We start from the raw sequence: 22,620 nt of genomic DNA on the forward strand, positions 1-22,620 counted from the left end.
TCAAATTTGATGAAAATAATATAAGACCCAGAGGGACACCGTGTGGAACTCCACACGAACTAAAGATCAGGATCAAACCCTGAATCCCAGAGATCTGACATATAAAAACCACCCATCCTGTCAATGACACTTGTCAGCACCTTCTCGAAAACTGGCTTGTTGTTGTTGACGTCGTCCACTCCCACGATGACCTGGGCCGTCCCGTAGAGAGACTGCGGACCACCGGAGGCATTGTCGTCCGTAGCGGTGATGTTCAGGATGTACTCAACTCCCTGCAGTTTGGGTGGAGGACTGGAGCGAAGGCGGATCAGACCTGTTAGAACACACATAAATAATAAAAATATATATGTATTATTAATTATTATATTTAAAGGAACTAACAAGAACATAAACGCTCATCTTGGGAGGGACAAACATGACAGGCTGATGGATGGATGGATGGATGGATGGGTGGGTAGGTAGGTAGATACAGTAGATAATAATAATAAAAATAAAAATAATAATAATAATAATAATAATAATAATAATAATAATATTAATAAAACAAATAAAAATAAAACAATAATAATAATAATATTTATAATAATAATAACAATAATAATAATATTTATAATAATAATAATAATAATAATAACAACAACAATAATAACAATAGCAATAATAATAATATTTATAATAATAACAACAATAATAATAATAACAACAATAATAATAATATTTATAATAATAATAATACCAATAATAATACCAATAATAATAATAATAACAACAATAATAATAATAATAGCAGTAATATTAATAATTATAATAATAATAACAATAATAATAATAACAACAATAATAATAATAGCAATAATAATAATAATTATAATACTAATAACAATAATAATAATACCAATAATAAAATAATAATAATATTGATAATAATAATAACAATAATAATACCAATAATAATAATAATAATAACATTAATAATAATAATCACTATATTTAAAGGAACTAGCGAGAACGTAACAGCTCGTGTTGGGAAGTACGACAGGCCGCTCAATGAGAAACATTTAAATTCACTGCGACACGTTGGTAGAGCTCTCGGTCAACTTCAATCGCTTAAGAGACTCGACAAAGTGAATTAGGGACGGCAGTTCAATTCCCCGCTAATGCAATACGCACTCGATCCGATCTCATCTAATAAAGATAAGAGGTGTTTATGAGCGGCATCGAATAAACCTTCCGTCCTTGAGTGTGAAATGAGCTGCTGTGTGTTCGGCCTGCCACCCTGCAGACCACCGTTACCTTGGCGCCTGTGCCTGAAGTCGATAAAGTGCCCCCTTATAGTGACACACCCTCGGAAATCTCCACTAGTCCATAGACATGCTGCAGTGTCATTATTACGTAGCCAGGATTATCATCAGGATGGCTTGATGAAGCGTCTAGTGCATGGTTTTTTTACTGTAATAATCCTGGGTGTACCAGGAGCAGTAGTGTTGTTGGGAATTCACAGATACCCTGTAAGCTACTTATTTCCCATTAAACCAGCGGACACTTTATTGATCCCATGACACCGTCGGGTTTATATTTTAGGCTGCATTGACATTCATGTATTTGAAATCCCAACAACACTGCTACACCTGCTAGATTCATATAAGTACAACAGACTACTATGTTATTCCCTTGATAGTCTCATTGTGGTGATGAGGTCCTACTACTCAACCTATAGGGGGTACAAAGGGCCCAAGAGTACCAACCTGAGAATGGTTGGGATTCAACCAGTGACCTTTTGATTACTAGTCCAGCTACCACTGTGCAGTTCTCATATCTGAACCGGTACAGCTTTACCCACTGTAAACAAGCAGACGCCCAACCGGCTGATAGCACCACTGCTAGCTTAATGCCTCTGCACTTAATTTCCATGTATTTACTACACTGCTCTGTGTTCAGTGCACAACCGGCATCCCGATTCGTCCCCGACTTCAGCACGGCTGCTCTTTTCCAGCATAACCAGAGGACAGATCCAGACTTGCTCTTGAAAGCTAGATGCTGTCTGTCCACAGCTCACCACTAAAATCCCCTTCAGCTACTGACACAAACCTGGCATGAGAGAAATCGCACTCATCTCCGAGCTCAGAATTGATTCTAATGCGTCCTGCTGGCGCGAATTTTTTTTTCGCTGCAAAACTGCAGGGGAGAAAGGAAATCGTAGTCGATTCTAATTAAATCTGAATTCTTATTCCCCTCAACAAATGTCTAAGTGCAGCGAGGTTCACGAAGGGACTATTTCTACGTAGCTGCATGTGTGGGGGGGATGAGCTGAAGGACAGCGCCGGTGGCGTCTAGATAATGTTAGAAGTACAGACACTACAGTGCCCTAAACACAACCATACCACCACATTTGAACCCAATTCCTTCCTAAATTGAACATCATCATCCCCGACTTTGACTCCCTATTAGTCTCTGACAAACTGCCCTATGTACTGGGGGAGGACTAAGAGAGCTACACAGTAGCAGCACTCTACACACACACACACAACTGTCAGAGGGGTAACAACCTTGCTCAGGGGTCCAACAACGACCACTTGGTAGTGGTGAAGCTTGATCCGACAATCTTCCAATTGTGTCTTGACGTTGCTTTCACCAGCCTTCTCAAATCTACTACTGGTGCTCAGTGGTTAAGCTGCTGGACTAGAATCTGAAGGTCACTGGTTCAAGCCCCACTACATCTGCCACTGGTCAAGTCAAATCAAGTCAAATGTATTTGTATAGTGCTTTTTACAATAAACACTGTCTCAAAGCAAATTTACAGAATCCAGGACCAACAGACCAAAAACCCTTGTTGAGCAAGCCGAGGGCGACAGTGGCCTTCGCTCCCCACGTGCATAAATGATCCTTGGCCACCCATGTTGCCTGTTGCCGGTCTACCACTGTTCCTTCCTTGGACCCTTTTTGATAGAAACTGACCACTTCAGACCGAGAACACCCCATAAGAGCTGCAGTTTTGGAGATGCTCTGATCCATCTAGCCATCGTACATCAGCTTGTTTGGAAGCTGGGGACAAAGCGCAGGGTCAGCCATTGTACGGCGCTCCTGGAGCTGAGAGGGTTAAGGGCCTTGCTCAAAGACCCCTGACAGACCTGTTATTCGAACTCTCAACCTTTCAGTTGATAGCCCAAAGCTCGACCCACTAGGCTACCACTGCCCAAACACAGCAATTAAAACCCGGCCAGTATGAATTAACTCTGGTTTGGTTTTAGGGAGACAAGATGCACATTTGTGGCATTTAGGAGACATTTCTTTCAAATTGAGTGAATACAATTCAAGCAATTGTGGGTCAAGGACCTTGTTCAGGGGTCCAACAGTGACAGCTTGGTAGTGGTCGGGCTTAAACCAGCAATCTTCAGTAAATATTAGTGACTCAGAAGTGCTGCAACTTCCAAAGAAAGAAGCCGAACATTTTTATTCATGTTTGTCCGATGGTGGCGAGTGACCCTACATGGACCAGGACTTACAGAGACAAGGGACGGCCAGCACATATCAAGACAATTCACTGATGGAGAAGATGTTTGTCCAGGGGCAAAGCAGAAAATGTCACTTAATATGAAAAGTACTGGGAAAAGCCACTGGCACACATCCCACGCCAGGACCAATCAGCATCTCGTCCCCTTAAAACAAACTCAGAGGGGCAAAACAGGGGACAACTGCGGCCAAACAGTGATGGTCAAAAATATATAGACACAAACATGTGCTTGCTGAACTGCACTTTCAAACCAGAAGTATTATATTTGCTGCTATGACTAGGCTTGGATGCTTATGTAAGTGTACTTCATATCATGGTAAATATGTAAATAATTAGGCCTTTGATGTATAAACAAAAGCTACAAATGTACATAATTACAAACACTTAGTAATGATAGCAGAAAAATTCATAATTTCTTTTAATAGTGCAACACTGTACTGAAACGTATATATTGACACATATATTACTTGACCCTGTTAACTCAAATGAGTTACTTTCAAGGTAGAAAAAGTACAGGTATGAGATCCCTATATTAGCTCAGCGATTTCCCAGTCCTAAATTTCATACCAGTGAGCAAATTAGGGGGCATGTTTTTGCATTTTTCCGGTTGATGAAACATATGGTGCGTAATATAGGTTTAATTATTCTCATTTGGATGTTTTCCAGACCTTTACGGCGCATTACTTCATACGCAACCCACACGTACATTCATCCCATTCTCTTATTCGCGATATGTTTTGTATGCAGCTACGGTAATTGCAATTTCGAACGCAATTTAGGAGCTATCATACGTCGCTAACGGCTTGTCTGGTGCATCTCACAACCAAATCGCTTTCATTTAGCCACACAAGGGCAGGTGTTAAGATGATGGAAGCTCTCTTAGCTCTGTTTCTTTGGCTCAGCTGATTATATATATTAAAAAAATACAGTATATGTACTGTACGTCAGGTGTTGTGCACTGGAGAAGCTCGATGTCGGATTATACACGTAAACACTTCTTCAAGCAACAATACATGCATAATTTAGCCGGCTTTGTATTTATGTCTTTAATACACCATCCTATCGACTGCACGGTTTGAATTTTTAAAAGGGCAATAACTCAAATGTGAGATGTTTGCCTGCGAGTTACACGGGTGCCGTTTCGCCCCACGGAAAACCTCTAATGAAAGAGAGGGAGCCTCGCGAACGAACGAGAGGACCGCGGGAGATGCTGAGGTTCGACGAGCCATGGAAAAGAAGCAACGATTTGAGCCTTCGGAGTTTGCAAAAGAAAGGAAGCTAGGCATTGGAGGGGGCTGCTGAAGCTTTGCTCGGAGATGCCTACACTACTGTTCATTATTCACTGCCAGCTGCATAGCTGCTGGGCCGAAGACCAAAGTTTTGTCTCTGACTCCACACCGAAAACCAAGTTAGAATCTTCCAGAAACTTCTAGAATCTCACAAATAAAGAGCTTCGTATTAATATGTCGTGGTGACATGCCTGACGTTCAACGATGAAGAGCTGAGGACTTTTGATGGGACTACCACGACACTGAGGCACTGTGGAGCAAGATCCCAGGACCAAAGACTACTGTGAAGTGAGACCACAAAAACAAAGACTACTGTGAAGTGAGACCACAGGACCAAAGACTACTGTGAAATGAGACCACAGGACCATAGACTACTGTGAAGCGAAACCACAAAACTATAGACTACAGTAGCGCGAGACAACAGGACCATAGACTACAGTGCAGCGAGACCACAAGAACAAGGACTACTGTGGAGCGAGACCACAGGAACAAAGACTACTGTGGAGCAAGACCACACGACCAAGACCACAGAACCAAAGACTACTGCGGAGCAAGACCACAGGAGCAAAGACTACAGTGGAGCAAGACCACAGGACCAAAGACTACTGTGGAGCGAGATCGAAAGACCAACTATGGAGAGCTGAGGACTTTTGATGGGTCAACCACGACACTAAGGCACTGTGGAGCAAGACCACAGGACAAGAGACTACTGTGGAGTGAGACCACAGGAACAAAGACTACTGTGGAGCGAGACCACAGGACCATAGACTACAGCGGAGCAAGACCACAGGAGCAAAGACTACAGTGGAGCAAGACCACAGGACCAAAGACCAATGACTACTGTGGAACGAGACCACAGGACCAAAAACCAAAGACTACTGTGGAGCGAGACCAAAGGACCAAAGACTACTGTGGAACAAGACCACAGGATTGAGACCACAGGACCAAAGACTACTGTGGAGTTAGACCACAGAATTGAGACCACAGGACCAAAGACCAAAGACTACTGTAGAGCAAGACAACAGGATCAAGACCACAGGACCAAAGACCAAAGTTTTGTCTCTGACTTCACACAAGAAACCAAGTTAGATTATGGTCCTAATCTCTAGAACTCACTTCTGATGACCAGAGGACCTGAGGGCTCTGGATGACCATGGCATATTTAAGCTATACCTTGGAATGGCTTTCTATTACCAGGCACACCTCGGGTTGGTTCTGCAGTTCCAGGTCCAAGCTCCTCCTGTGCGTATGCTAATGTCTCTAGATCTGTCCAGATGCCTCCACTCCTGCTACTCGCTTGATTTCTGACTCTGATTCAAGTTCTAGCTTCGGACCAGATTCTGAGGTCGGCTCATCTTCGGTAGCTAAAAGTTCAGGGCATCAAGTGTCCGGCTCTGGACAGTCTCGCTGACATTCCCTGTCCTTTAATGCCCTTATTTCTATATTATGAAGACAAGAATCTGGCCATTGTTTCTTCCTCCAAAACTACAGTCTGACTGCCAAGCTCTGAGATTCCTGCCCTTGGCATTTTGTTACCCCCTGAAACAGCAAGTGGCCTCTGCAATCCCGGTTCATCTGCTGAGCTTTGATAGCTAAAATTCTGCTTCTTCCTAACAAGTGAATCTGTGTTCACTTCTATGGGCCTTTCTGGCCCAAATAATCCCAGTAATAGGGATCACGCGTGTCACCACTGCGCCACGGGACAGGCACGCCTCCGGATATCCCGAGGCACCCTGGTTCTGACCCAAATTCTGAAGACAGAATTCTGTCTGTGTCCCCTGAACATAGACCCAGCAATTATGACTAAATTCCACCCCCAAGTTCCGGCTCATGCCACATGTCGTTCTGGTGGCTGCTTCTTGCCATCGTATTTCCCCAGCGTCTGCCTCAGGTTACAGACCTTTCCCTCGTCTGCCTTATTTTCAACCCATAATTCCCCCTCTACATCACTGTTAGTCAGAGATTTTATGACGTCCTCTGTATCAGCCTGAGGCCCTGTGACTGAACCTGTCCCAGAGTTGATCAAGCTTTTACTCTTTTTCCAGTGTCAGTCTCAGCCTCGGGCTGTTGTCCTTATTTTTGTCGAGCATTGTGGTTTTGTTTGCTTTCTAGTTGCTTGTCCTGCAAATCTTACTTCCGTAATCCAGTTTAGGACCCCAGTCGTTTAGTATACTTACAGTATATACTATATAGAGCCCTGACCTCAGCACCACTGAACAGCTTTGAAATGAACTAGAAAACTAACATACCTTGACAAAATGGGCACAAATTCCCACACACAGACATACTCCAGATTCTTGTGAGAAGCCTTCTCAGAAGAGTGGCTGTTGTGGGATGTCCAGCAAGTTCCACAAGGGTTGCAGGTTACACAGACTTTGCAGTACACATGAATTCTAAGATCTGGGCTGCAGAACCACAATGCTTAGGACATAGCCAACGTCGGAGGTCCCGTCACTGTCTCTGGATTTGTTCTGGACTGTCCTAGATCTGTCCAGATCTGCTTCTACTCCTCTGACTCCAATCCGTCTCAACCCTTGATCCTAATTCCTCAGTATTAACCTTCAGCTTTAGACCTTTAAGTCGAAGTCAAGTCAAATGTATTCGCATTGCACTTATTACAATAGACATTGTCTCAAAGCAATTGTACAGAATCCAGGACCGGCAGACCAAAAACACTTGTTGAGCAAACCAAGGGTGACAGTTAGGTGACCCTTATCTGGTTTAGACCTTAAGCTTTCTCCAGTGTGTAGTACTGGATGGTCTCACTGTCACTATCTGCTCATGAAGAATCCGGTTCTTTGCCCTGCATCATACTTGGCCTCATCACCGACCGAGCCCGTTTCTGAATTAGCCATTGTTCCAACATCCAAAATAAATGCGTCACTGTTAAGCTATGAGACCCTCGGTCTGCACCCAAGCAACTGACCTCTGAGAACCCAATGTAGAGAATCAGCCATAACATTAAAACCACGTTCTTGTTTCTACACCCACTATCCATTTTATTAGCTCAACTTACCACATAGAAGCACTTTGTAGTTCTACAATTACTGACTGTAGTCCATCTGTTTCTCTGCATGCTTTGTTAGCCTCCTTTCATGCTGTTCTTCAATGGTCAGGACCCCCACAGAGCAGGTATTATTTAGGTGGTGGATCATTCTCAGCAGTGTGTGTTGTGCAGGTATGAGTGGATCAGACACAGCTTAAATACCATGTCCACTCACTGTCCACTCTATTACACACTCCTACCTAGTTGGTCCACCTTGTAGATGTAAAGTCAGAGACGATCGCTCATCTTTTGCTGCTGTTTGAGTTGGTCATCTTCTAGACCTTCATCAGTGGTCATTGTTTGCCGGATATTTTTGGGTGGTGGACTATTTTCAGTCCAGGAGCGCTGCTGTGTCTGATCCACTCATTCCAGCACAACACACTAACACACCACCACCATGTCAGTGTCACTGCAGTGCTGAGAATGATCTACCACCTAAATAATACCTGCTCTGTAGTGGTCCTGTGGGGGTCCTGACCATTGAAGAACAGCATGAAAGGGGGTTAACAAAGCATACAGAGGAACAGATGGACTACACTCAGTAATTGTAGAACTACAAAGTGCTTCTATATGGTAAGTGAAGCTGATAAAAGAAACAAGGAGGTGGTTTTAATGTTATGGCTGATCAGTGTACTTCTTTACAGTAACAGCTGAAGTATCTGAGCTCACGGCTATGCAATAAACTCACGTACCCACATTCAATACGTACATTCAATTAAAATGTCATCGTTACCAAGCTATAACTTTAAAAGCCTCTTTTTTCAACCGTGCAATAATCCAGACTAAATCTTTTTCTTCAATCCTCGTAGCTTTAGTTAACGAGGACAGTCGAGCTGCACAAAGCTCTGCCAAAATAATGAATCACCTTGAAACGGCTTTAACCGAATAAAATGAGACAACCTGCGATTGATCAGAACTTCTACGCTTCTACCTGATTTTCAGTCCTGCCGTCCTTGGACACAGAACTAAGATGCTTTACTTGCGTCGAAATTGACAAGTACATTTAAAGTGTCTACAATTGAGACAGGACAAAGCAGCTGCTTGGAAGTAATGAGACTTAAACACTCCAGCTTCACGTTCAGGTGTGACGTAAGCATCGAGCAAAGAAAATAAAAACTCACCTTTTTGACTGTCAATGACAAAGTTGCCTTCTTCATTGCCTGCTGAGATTCTGTACGTGATCCCATCACCGTCCGGGTCCTTAGCCAGAACAGTCGCAACCAAGGTGTTGGGTCCGGCATCCTCAGACACGAAAGTACGATATCTAAAAAGAAGACAAAGATCATAAACAGACTGACCAATTATTCTATTTATTTACGCCAATTAATCTTCCACTGCTGGGGATGCCGATTGCCTTCGAGGAGGGTATATTTGCCTGTTCCATGCCCTTTGAGATGCATGTGCAGTCCCTCAACCCACAACTTGAGGCTTATCCACTTCTGCACAGGCGCCTCTGTCTAATAACCAGGGTCCTTGTATAGCATTTAAAGACCGCACCCACTTAGTCCGGACTTTCCCACCCAGCAGACTCGATGGGCAACTTTGTCTGGAGCAGGCACTGCCAATTGGCCAGTTGTATTCAATCTCAGTCGTATCCTATCACGCATCACCCAGTCACGCCCGCTTCTTTTTACCAGCCAGAAACGAAGTCTCAAAGTATCTCGGACAAGTCACGCACTACTATCCGTGAATCATCCCTTATGCAAGTTCCTTGATCAGCCGGAAGCACTAAAGAACCAGTTTGACCATTACTAATACGTTGGTAATACATAGACAAGCAACTCATTTTAGCACACACACACATGCATCTATGTACAAGGTGTATTGAGGGGTGGCTGAAGAACAGCATTCTAAACAATTCAGGGGTCAAATTGTAGAGAATCGCAGATCTAGGGCGCCCGGGTTCGACCTCTAGCAGGCACAATTGACTAACTCCTGCAGCAGACAAAATTGTCTTCCAGTCTGCTGGGTGTGAAAGACCGTATCAACGCTGTGTAGGGACCTTGGTTGCCCAGGGCACCTATACAGAAAGTGCAGAAGCACAGAGATCCGGACAACTAGGGAACTGACAACAGGGTTATGAGTACCCAAGGCTCAGTAATGTGGGTGGGTCAGAACTCGCAGAAGAGCTACTGAAGCTCCAATTGCTAAAACAAAGATGACAGAAAAGTGCCTATTGGTCTGCAAGGCTACAAAACGGTCAGACTCCCCCTGTCCACAATCAAGGGCCTACAAGGGTCTGGTCTGATCAATAAAGCTGGACAAACAAGTCTGATCCATAAAGCCCCACTCATTACTTATTAATTACTCAGACCTTGAAGGAGCTGCTGCTAAGGACTTGGTGCCGAAGTCTTGTGGACACCATGTCTAACGGGTCAGCTGTTTCAGTGACCTACAGGTCATTAGGCAGGTGGTTTTAATGTTGTTATCGATATATACTGGCAAGTCCACTCAAAAGGAACTGATGCAATGTGTAATTAAAGAAACGCACAAGGTGCAGTCTACTGGAAACACAAAAAGCGTCTCTTTATAAATAAATCTCATTTAGCTGTTCTCTGTTCTGTTATGCAAATGTCAAACCAGAACAAGCTCGCCGTGGGTGACAGGAAGCCTCGGCAACTTGTTGACCCGGGTGTAATTAGTGTTAAGCTCGGGAAAATAGCTTGTGCTGAGCACCAGCTAAAACGTCGTAAGCTGCAACCTTTAGTTATACACCTAAAACTACAACCCCAAACCGGAGATATATAATGTTGTATCTGCTCAACTTCATTTCATTTATTAATAAACATCCATTCCTGCATTTCAGACCTGCAACACATTCCAAAAAAAGTTGGGCACTGAGGATACCAAGTGATTTAGTGTTTCAGCTTTTACTTTGTCCCATTCTTCCTGCAAACACGTCTTAACATGTGCAACAGTACGGGGTCGTCGTTGTTGCATTTTTCGTTTCAAAATTCTCCACACGTTCTCTATTGGGGACAGATCAGGACTGCAGGCAGGCCAGTCCATTACCTGTACCCTCTTCCTCCGCAGCCATGACTTTGTAATGTGTGCGGCATTCCCTGGAAAAGATGACCTCCTGAAGGCAGCTTATGTTGCTCTAAGATCTCAATGTACTTTTCTGCATTAATGCTGCCATCACAGAAGTGTAAATTACCTTTATCAAGGGCACTAAATAATAACAGCCCCATACCATGACACACCCTGGCTTTTGGACTTGTTCCTAATAACAGTCTGGAAACACCTGGAATGCTGATTCATCTGACCACAATACACGTTTCCACTGTGTGATGGTCCATCCTAGATGCCTCCGAGCCCAGAGAAGTTGACGCAGCTTCTGGACATTGTTAACATAAGGCTTCTATTGACCATAAGGCTCCATATTGTAGTGCTTGACAAAGGGTTGCCAAAGTAATCTCTTGCCCATGTGGTTATATCAGCTATTGTTGAGTGGCAGTTCTTGATGCAGTGCCGTCTGAGGGATTGATAATATTATGCACTGTAGAGGGAGAAATATGCAAATGCCTTCCAATCTCTCTTTGAGAAAATCCTCTGATCATCTTTGCTCATAAAGGACTCAGCCTTTCCTGGATGCTGCTTTTGTACCAAACCATGAGTACAATCACCTGTCTTGGAATCACATCATCATTTAGATTTTTCACCTCATTACTAGCCCTAAATTGCCTCATCCCAACTTTTTTTGGAATGTGTTGCAGGCCTGAAATGCAGGAATGGACGTTTATTAATAATGATGAAATATCTCAGGTTCAGACTGTCTGCAATCAAATAAAAGTCAAAGTAAATGTAAGGAACACTGCATTATTATTTTATTTGCATTTTCCATACTGTCCCAACTTTTTCTGATTTGGGGTTGTAATAAAAAACAAGAATGTCTGTATAAACAGTACAGATGCTCAGTCAATTTATCTTCTTTTTTTCATCAGAATTAAATTCTAATAAAAACTAATTAAATACTGTCATAACTCTTTTGTTTCGTGTATAAAATAATGCAGTGTCACAAACTGGCAACCCAACAAACAAACTTTATTATTACTTTTAGTCCTCTGAGAATTGGGACTATTTAAGTCTCATCTATTTATAAAGATACGACCAAATCCCATACGCAAACAACGGACATTAATATAAAGAGCTCTTACAGCTATAACAGCCTCTATTCTTCAGGGGACACTTTCCATAAGATACGTCTGTGAGACATCGAATTTAAGCCTGTTCATTCAAGAGAGATTAAAAGACCGGAGTTTTTTAAGCAATTTAAATTCCAATTGTTCCAAATGGACTAACCTGCATAAAACAGTCATAAATATGACCACGTGAGATTGGGCGTACTTCTGAAAACTGTTGTCGAGTAACACGGTCCGCCGCTGCATAAAGAAATGCAACCTAAAACTCAGTTTGAACCTGAGATGTTTCATGTTTTGTCTGGCCAACTTCAATTTATTTGTTAATATACCTCCAGTCCGGCATTTCAGCCCTGCAACACATTCCAAAAAAAGTTGGGACAGGGGCAATTTAGGGCTAGTAATGAGGCGAAAAAACTAAATAATGATGTGATTCCAAACATCCAGGAAAGGCTGAGTCTTTGATGAGCAAAGATATCCAGAGGATCTCCAGATTGTCCACAAATATGTGAGAAAATGATTGATATAACCAAATGGGTGAGGGATTACTTTGGCAAACCTTTGTCAAGCACTACAATACATAGTTACATGCATAAATGCCACTTACAACTCTACTGTGCAAGAAGCCTTATGTTAACCATGTCCAAAAGCGGCGTCCACTTCTCTGGGCTCGGAGGCACCTAGGATGGACCATCACACAGTGGAAACGTGTATTGTGTTCAGATGAATCAGCATTCCAGACGAAAAGGACCATCCAGGCTGTTATTAGGTCCAAAAACAAGTCCAAAAGCCAGGGTGTGTCATGGTATGAGGCTGTGTCAGTGCCCTTGGGAAAGGTAATTTAAACTTCTGTGATGCAGCATTAATGCAGAAAAGTACATCAAGATCTTAGATCAACATGTGCTGCCTTCAAGACGTCATCTTTTCCAGGGACGTCCACATGCTACACACTACAAAGGAACGGCTGCGGAAGAAGAGGGTACGGGTACTTGACTGGCCTGCCTGCAGTCCTGACCTGTCCCCAATAGAGAATGTGTGGAGAAATAAAACCCAAAACACTAAATCACTTGGTATCCTCTGTGCCAAAACGTCTTTCAAGTGTGGTGAAAAGGAATGGCAACATTACAAAGCGGTAACACTTTACTGTGCCAACGTTTTTTGGAATGTGTTGCATGAAATATGTACATCGAACTACATCACACTTTCTACCAAGCCTAGCTTCCCGTCCTTCATATTCCCTAAACTGTACGCTGCTCTTATATTTGTCCTCATTCAGCCCTTAAGTGTTCATTTCTCCAGCATTGGCAGCTCTCAATAAGACAGACGTGTTGTATTGAACAGAACTGAAAGCATTCCTTCTTCATCTGAGGTGGAGCGTAATGGTCCATCATATTTGATAAAGGTCAAGTGCAGATGAGGCTGTGATGGACTGCAGGCAGAACCCTGCACTTAGCAAAGCGGGGAAGGAAAAGCGAGGATTCCATTTTCTGTCTTTTTGCTTTTTTTTATTCTGACATTTCTGCCTTTTCTACCAATTTATTCATTTCCAGTTAGCTACTGCGATTTCTCTGCTTCATGTTTTACACCCACTCGGACTGTGAAGGGTCTCAGACTGGTGCACGCTTCCTCCAACATGGATAAATCTAGCAAACGCTTCCTGACGCCAAGCAAAGAGAACTAAAACTTAGAGGATAACTCTACTTTCTTTGTATTTCTTTGCCTTTCTTTAGGTGTGCTGTGGTATCTGGTACCAAGATGCTAGCAGCAGATCCTGTAGATTTAACTCCTCTGAGTTGTGAGGTGGGGCCTCCATGGATCGGACTTGTTTGTCCAGAACATCCCACAGATCCTCGATTGAATTAAGAGGCCAAGTCAACACTTCAAACTCGTCGTTGTGCTCCTCAAACCATTCCTGAAGCATTCTTGCTTTGTCACCGTCTCCATGAATGGATGTACATGGTCTGCAACAATGCTTAGGTAGGTGGGACGTGTCAAAGTAACGTCCACATGGATGGCAGGACCCAAGGTTTCCCAGCAGAACATTACCCACAGCATCACACTGCCTTCACCGGCTTGCCTTCTTCCCATAGTGCATCCTGGTGCCATGTGTTCCCTAGGTAAGCAACACACATGCACATGATGTAAAAGAAAACGTGATTCATCAGACCAGGCCACCTTCGTCCATTGGTCCAGTTCTGATGCTCACGTGCCCATTGTTGGCTCAGCTGCGGCTATGCAGCCCAATATGCAACAAACTGCGATGCGCTGTGTATCCTGACACCTTTCTATCAGAACCAGCATTAACTTCTTCAGCAATCTGAGCTACAGTAGCTCGTCTGTTGGATCAAACCACACGGGTCAGCCTTCGCTCCCCACATGCATCAATGAGCCTTGGCCGCCCATGACCCTGTTGCCGGTTTACCACTGTTCCTTCCTTGCTCAAATCCTTACGCTTGCAGTATTGCTACTTGCAGATTTAATATATTTAATGTCAATATTTCACCGGATTTGGACTGGGAAAATAGCAACAAATTTGATGAAGTCGTGTCTACAGACAGTCCTGGACGCTGAAATTTCTCCTGCAATCTCTCATACTAACCTTGAAAAACGACCGCAAAAGTAACTGTGACTTTTAAGATGAAGCGACAGCCAGAATGAGACGGATGAAGGTCTCAGCAGGAGATGAAACGTAAATGAATGACAAGGGATGGAAGTTTTGAAGTGATGAGAAGATAGCGATCAGAGGAGACGGCGCGCTGAAGAACCCGTCGTTCTGAGCGATTCGGCTCTGACGGATAGCTAATGGTTAATAGCTGTGTGAAAGCTGACAGGTGTTTCATGAGAGCGCTGCGTCTTGTTTTTGCCCAGACGTCACGTCGGTGCACGCCGACAACCTTCGCACAGGTGACACCCGCCAGTCGCAATCTGTCATCGGGCTCGGAGGCCGGAGATCCTTCACTCGTGCGGGTTATAAATGCACCGAGGGGGACGTCAGGTCCCCGCTGTGTTGTTTTCACTACGCACCCGTCGAGCAGGACCTTATTGATCTTGTGCCACCTTGACGTCTGTGTTTTCCTATGACTAGCCAATGAATCATTCTAAAAACAACAAGCTTTTATATCGAGTCTCTTCCCCTCTTTGCAGGTATAACAGTCACCACTCTTTTAGGATGTTCACATTCATCCATTCATCCATCCATCCATTATCACATCCATCCATCCTTTATGATATTCACCCATCCATCCATCCATCCGCTCTGACCCCAGCTTCCAAACAAGCTGAGATATGCCACTTTTGCACCAAACAGCCCTGACCCGTCGAGGCATGGACTCCACTAGACCCCTGCCAGTGTGCTGTGGTATCTGGCACCAGGATGTTAGCAGCAGATCCTGTAGATTTAACTCCTCTAAGTTGTGAGGTGGGGCCTCCATGGATCGGACTTGTTTGTCCAGCACGTCCCACAGATGCTCGATTGGATTGAGATCTGGGGAATCTGAAGGCCAAGTCAAACTGCGATGCACTGTGTATTCTGATACCTTTCTACCAGAACAGTAGCTCGTCTGTTGGATCGGACCACACGGGCCAGCCTTCGCTCCCCACGTGCATCAATGAGCTTTGGCCGCCCATGACCCTGTCGCCGGTTTACCACTGTTCCTTCCTTGGACCACTTTTGATAGATACTGACCACTGCAGACCGGAAACACAATTTGGCACTGTGAAACCTACAGCCTAATATATCCCACCCACTAACAGGTGACGTGATGAAGAGATAATCAGTGTTATTCACTGCACCTGTCAGTGGTCATAATGTTATGCATAGTCAGTGTATATATACAGTGTATCACAAAAGTGAGTACACCCCTCACATTTCTGCAGATATTTAAGTATATCTTTTCATGGGACAACACTGACAAAATGACACTTTGACACAATGAAAAGTAGTCTGTGTGCAGCTTATATAACAGTGTAAATTTATTCTTCCCTCAAAATAACTCAATATACAGCCATTAATGTCTAAACCACCGGCAACAAAAGTGAGTACACCCCTAAGAGACTACACCCCTAAATGTCCAAATTGAGCACTGCTTGTCATTTTCCCTCCAAAATGTCATGTGATTTGTTAGTGTTACTAGGTCTCAGGTGTGCATAGGGAGCAGGTGTGTTCAATTTAGTAGTACAGCTCTCACACTCTCTCATACTGGTCACTGAAAGTTCCAACATGGCACCTCATGGCAAAGAACTCTCTGAGGATCTTAAAAGACGAATTGTTGCGCTACATGAAGATGGCCAAGGCTACAAGAAGATTGCCAACACCCTGAAACTGAGCTGCAGCACAGTGGCCAAGATCATCCAGCGTTTTAAAAGAGCAGGGTCCACTCAGAATAGACCTTGCGTTGGTCGTCCAAAGAAGCTGAGTGCACGTGCTCAGCGTCACATCCAACTGCTGTCTTTGAAAGATAGGCGCAGGAGTGCTGTCAGCATTGCTGCAGAGATTGAAAAGGTGGGGGGTCAGCCTGTCAGTGCTCAGACCATACGCCGCACACTACATCAAATTGGTCTGCATGGCTGTCACCCCAGAAGGAAGCCTCTTCTGAAGTCTCTACACAAGAAAGCCCGCAAACAGTTTGCTGAAGACATGTCAACAAAGGACATGGATTACTGGAACCATGTCCTATGGTCTGATGAGACCAAGATTAATTTGTTTGGTTCAGATGGTCTCAAGCATGTGTGGCGGCAATCAGGTGAGGAGTACAAAGATAAGTGTGTCATGCCTACAGTCAAGCATGGTGGTGGGAATGCCATGGTCTGGGGCTGCATGAGTGCAGCAGGTGTTGGGGAGTTACATTTCATTGAGGGACACATGAACTCCAATATGTACTGTGAAATACTGAGCAGAGCATGATCCCCTCCCTCCGGAAACTGGGTCGCAGGGCAGTGTTCCAGCATGATAATGACCCCAAACACACCTCTAAGACGACCACTGCTTTATTGAAGAGGCTGAGGGTAAAGGTGATGGACTGGCCAAGCATGTCTCCAGACCTAAACCCAATAGAACATCTTTGGGGCATCCTCAAGCGGAAGGTGGAGGAGCGCAAAGTCTCGAATATCCGCCAGCTCCGTGATGTCGTCATGGAGGAGTGGAAAAGCATTCCAGTGGCAACCTGTGAAGCTCTGGTAAACTCCATGCCCAGGAGAGTTAAGGCAGTTCTGGGAAATAATGGTGGCCACACAAAATATTGACACTTTAGGAACTTTCACTAAGGGGTGTACTCACTGTTGTTGCCGGTGGTTTAGACATTAATGGCTGTATATTGAGTTATTTTGAGGGAAGAATAAATTTACACTGTTATATAAGCTGCACACAGACTACTTTTCATTGTGTCAAAGTGTCATTTTGTCAGTGTTGTCCCATGAAAAGATATACTTAAATATCTGCAGAAATGTGAGGGGTGTACTCACTTTTGTGATACACTGTATATATATATATATATATATATACAGGGGTTGGACAATGAAACTGAAACACCTGTCATTTTAGTGTGGGAGGTTTCATGGCTAAATTGGACCAGTCTGGTGGCCAATCCTCATTAATTGCACATTGCACCAGTAAGAGCAGAGTGTGAAGGTTCAATTAGCAGGGTAAGAGCACAGTTTTGCTCAAAATATTGCAATGCACACAACATTATGGGTGACATACCAAAAAGAGGACAGTTCAAAAGAGGACAAATTGTTGGTGCACGTCTTGCTGGCGCATCTGTGACCATCTCACATGGCCTGCACAGTCACCAGATCTAAATATTATTGAGCCACTTTGGGGTGTTTTGGAGAAGCGAGTCAGGAAACGTTTTCCTCCACCAGCATTACGTAGTGACCTGGCCACTATCCTGCAAGAAATATGGCTTAAAATCCCTCTGACCACTGTGCAGGACTTGTATATGTCATTTCCAAGACTAATTGACGCTGTATTGGCAGCAAAAGGAGGCCCTACACCATACTAATAAATTATTGTGGTCTAATCTAACCAGGTGTTTCAGTTTCATTGTCCAACCCCTGTATATATATATATAAAAGACAAATAAAGGCAATTTACTCTATCTAATACGTTCACATGTAATACGGTTTGCTAATTTACACTCTGATGATGTTCCAGGTTTGATTATTATTCCAGTCATCAGCCTTATTAACCGCGACTCCTACTCAGCTCCTCGCTGCTGGCCAGCTATCTGTTAAACAGTTAAACAAATGCACTCAACGCCAACCGCTACCCTGCCTCGTCTAACAGCTTCTCCATGCACTCTACTCCACTAATGATAGATTTAAAAAAGATCCCAGAAAATAATAACAAGTCTGCAGACTGACCGCCTTATTACGCTTATTACTGTGCTTTCTGGGTCTCGTACGTGTCAACGAACCGTTACAACCCATCCCGTCTTTAAATATCGCTCGCTCGCTCTCCGTGACTCTGCTCCACCCGGCTCGGGCGAGAAGCTCCGCTAATGATGTACCGCGGAGACGCGTCGGCATGAGTGACAAGACTCATTTTTGGTGATTGCTGAGAAGCCGTGGAGTCCTGTAACTGCAAATTAGTCTGGTCAAATGGAATAAACAGAAGAGACAAACTAGTCAATTACTGTCCAGACATGGACATGCTTGGCTAAAAAACAAGCGAGAGAAGGATAAGAACTGGGCAAGAGGGGTGAGCCAGGTTGGACGTGTTAGGGACAGTAGTGACACCATTATTACACAGATTACATTACTACATCGATCAGCCATTGTGTCCATTTTATCAGCTCCACTTACCACTTAGCACTTTGTAGCTCTACAATTACTGACTGTAGTCCATCTGTTTCTCTACATGCTTTTTTAGCCTGCTTTCACCCTGTTCTTCAATGGTCAGGACCCCCACAGGACCACTACAGAGCAGGTATTACTTAGGTGGTGGATCATTCTCAGCTCTGCACTGACATGGTGGTGGTGTGTTAGTGTGTGTTGTGCTGGTATGAGTGGATCAGACACAGTCCTTGTCCACTCACTGTCCACTCTATTAGACACTCCTACCTAGTCGGTCCACCTTGTAGATGTAAAGTCAGAGACGATCGCTCATCTATTGCTGCTGTTTGAGTCGGTCATCTGTTAGATATTCATCAGTGGTCACAGGACGCTGCCCATGGGGCGCTGTTGGCTGGGTATTTGGTTGGCTGGTTGGTGGACTATTCTCAATCCAGCAGTGACGGTGAGGTGTTTAAAAACCATACCAGCACAACACACACCAACACACCTCGACCATGTCAGTGTCACTGCAGTCCCCGAATAATACCTGCTTTGTGGAGGTCCTGTGGGGGCCCTGACCATTAAAGAACAGCATGAAAGGGGGCTAACAAAGCATGCAGAGAAATAGATGGACTACAGTCAGTAATTGTAGAACTACAAAGTTCTTCTATATGGGATCAAATGGACAGTGAGTGTAGAAACAAGGAGGTGGTTTTGATGTTATGGCTGATCGATGTATATCTAATGTGGACCCCCCCCCCCACACACACACACACACACTCACACTAACACTATCCCTCACACTATTCCATCCCTAGCTAGAAAGTATGGTAGACTAAACCCGACCTATTGCCTCGTTGCTTCACTGAGCCTGCTGCCAGAAAATTGACCAATTAGTAAAGCCAATGACCATGGGTTCTCTCAGCTGGAGGGAAATACAGCAGAACACAGTTTAGCACGCTACGACAAATCTATCACAGAGTGGACACAGACCAAGCACCAACATGACAAACATACACCGCAGATGATGAAAAGCTGAAGCTGGAGGTCAGAGACGACGCAGGCTTGTGAGTTATGTCTGTATTTATGAAACAGTAAAGACAAGATTAAAGGAAAATTAGTTCACCCGTGCCAAAGTGATGCATGGTAAAAGAGGCGCCATCAATTGGTACCGACTTGCATCCTTAAAGCCCTCGCTGGAGCTGTGATGAATAGCATTCCCGTCATTAGTATCGATCTTGTGTTGCTCTTAATAGTGGATGGAAGGGGGTGGGAGGCGTCCTGATCTGAGCGTGTAGGCCGCTGAATGACAGCGTGCGAGATACAGCTCATTAAGTTGCATTTAGCCGGTCGCGGCGCGTCTCTGGGGAGATGGCGTCCGCGTGATAGGATAGAGCCACAAAACAGGTGAATATAAGGATGTCGAAATTGGGTAGATTTTAATACTTAAATTAAATTACTGGGAAATTTAGGAGTAACCCTTCAACCAGTAAGTAATACAGGGTTCACTAACATTTCCAGTCTGTATTGGCAGTAATATATTAATGTGCTGCTCTAAGACATAAAAGCTGCTAATGATTGAATGTGGGTGACACAGAGGCTCGGTGGGTAGCACTATCACCTCACAGCAAGAAGATGCCAGGTTAGAATCCCAGATGGAGTGTGGGGTTGGCATGTGCATGTGTGTGTGTGTATGTGTAGGATTTGTTTGTGTGGGGTTTGCATGTGTGTGTATGTATGGATATGTATGTGTGTGTATATGTATGGATGTGTGTGTGTGTGTGTATACATGTGGGGTTTGCGTGTGTGTGTGTGTAAAGGGTTTGCATGTGCGTGTCTATGTATGGTTGTGCGTGTGTGTATATGTTTGTATGTGTAGGGTTTGCGTGTGTGTGTATATGTGTGGATGTGCATCTGTGTGTGTATATATATATATATGTGTGGATATGCACGTGTGTGTGTGTATGTATGTGTGAGGTTTGCATGTGTGTGTGTGTATGTACGCATTTGGATGTGCATGTGTGTGTATGTGTGGGTTTCCTCTGGGTGCTCCGGTTTCCTCCCACAGTACAAAGACATGCAGTTTGGGTAATTAGGGATACTATAGTCCTCATAGGTGTGTGTCTGTGTGTGTGTGTGTCTGTGTGTGTGAGGTTTGCGTGTGTGTGTGTGTGTATGTATGTGTGGGGTTTGTGTGTGTGTGTGTGTGTATGTGCATTGGTGTTTATGTACAGTATGTGTGGAAATGCATGTGTGTCTAAGTGTGAGGTTTGCATGTGTATGTATGTATGTGTGTCTATGTGCATGTGTGTATGTGCATGGGTGTGGGGTTTGCATATGTGTGTGTATCTGTATATGTGCATGTGTGTGTGTATGTGTGTGAGAATGTGTGTGCATGGGTGTGGGGTTTGCATATGTGTGTGTATCTGTATATGTGCATGTGTGTGTGAGAATGTGTGTGCATGTATGTGGATGTGCATTGGTGTGTATGTACAGTATGTGTGAAAATGCATGTGTGTGTAAGTGTGAGGTTTGCATGTGTATGTATGTATGTGTATGTATGTGCATGTGTGTATGTGCATGGGTGTGGGGTTTGCATATGTGTGTGTATCTGTATATGTGCACGTGTGTGTATGTGTGTGTGTGTAAGTGTGAGGTTTGCATGTGTATGTATGTACAGTATGTGTGTGTATGTGCATGTGTGTATGTGCATGTGTGTGGGGTTTGCATATGTGTGTGTATCTGTATATGTGCATGTGTGTGTGTGTGTGTGTGTGCGCGAATGTGTGTGCATGTATGTGGATGTGCATTGGTGTGTATGCATGTGTGGGGTTTGCATGTGTGTGTGTGTGTGTGTGTATGGATATGTATGGATGTGTGTGTGTGTGTGTTTCCCCCCACAGTACAAAGACATGCAGTTTGGTTAATTAGGGATACTATAGTCCCCATAGGTGTGTGTCTGTGTGTGTGTGTGTGTGTGTGTGTGTGTGTGTGTTTGCCCTGTAATGGACTAGCGACCCTTCTGGGTGTTTCCTGCCTTACGCCCAGTAAACTGTACCCCAGACAATGAATGAACGAATGAATGCACTCACACTGGCATGGAGAACTCGGGCGGCTCGTCGTTGACGTTGGCCATGCGTAGCCGTACCGTGGCCGTACCCGTCCGCGGCACCTCGCCCTTATCCACGGCCATCACCACGAACTCGTACAGGTGGTTGGGCCGCTCGTAATCCAGGGGGCCGGCTGGGAAGATGGTGCCGTGCGGAGAAATGATGAAATCCGAGCTCAGGGTGTAGTAGGTGATGTCGGCGTTCTGGTCCGAGTCACAGTCGCTGGCTGACACTGTAGCACGGAGAGAGAAATGAGAAACAATGTGATCAGATGTTTATTACAGCAAATCATGCAACACCCGATGCTTCAGCGTTAAACTGACTCTCTCCTTTGACCGCATTTTACATACACCGACCAGGCATAACATTATGACCACTGACAGGTGAAGTGAATAACACTGATTATCTCTTCATCACGGCACCTGTTAGTGGGTGGGGTATATTAGGCAGCAAGTGAACATTTTAGAGCGAGTTTGACAAGAACCAAATTGTGATGGCTAGACGACTGGGTCAGATCAGAGCATCTCCAAAACTGCGGCTCTTGTGGGGTGTTCCCGGTCTGCAGTGGTCAGTATCTATCAAAAGACATGACCAAAGACATATATACCGTATATAGAAATAAACACCAATCAGCCATAACTTAACATAAACCACCTCCTTGTTTCTACACACAGCTCCACTTACCATATAGGAGCACTTTGTAGTTCTACAATTACTGACTGTAGTCCATCTGTTTCATGCTGTTCTTCAATGG

At 44.2% G+C, this 22,620-nt stretch overlaps 1 protein-coding gene across 1 annotated transcript in view; it reads right to left on the reverse strand.

Annotated features, from left to right (window-relative positions):
* The window catches only part of si:ch211-186j3.6 (neural-cadherin), a 270,206-nt gene that overhangs the window by 153,029 nt on the left and 94,557 nt on the right, over positions 1-22,620 (reverse strand). Inside the window, exons 6-8 of the mRNA XM_062989918.1 lie at positions 21,849-22,098; positions 8,968-9,110; positions 141-313 (exon numbers count right to left, since the gene is read on the reverse strand). Of these exons, the coding sequence (XP_062845988.1) occupies positions 141-313; positions 8,968-9,110; positions 21,849-22,098 (566 nt within the window). The remainder of the gene's footprint in view (positions 1-140; positions 314-8,967; positions 9,111-21,848; positions 22,099-22,620) is intronic.

Source organism: Trichomycterus rosablanca, chromosome 27 (assembly GCF_030014385.1).
Source record: "Trichomycterus rosablanca isolate fTriRos1 chromosome 27, fTriRos1.hap1, whole genome shotgun sequence".
NCBI classification, from domain to species: domain Eukaryota; kingdom Metazoa; phylum Chordata; class Actinopteri; order Siluriformes; family Trichomycteridae; genus Trichomycterus; species Trichomycterus rosablanca.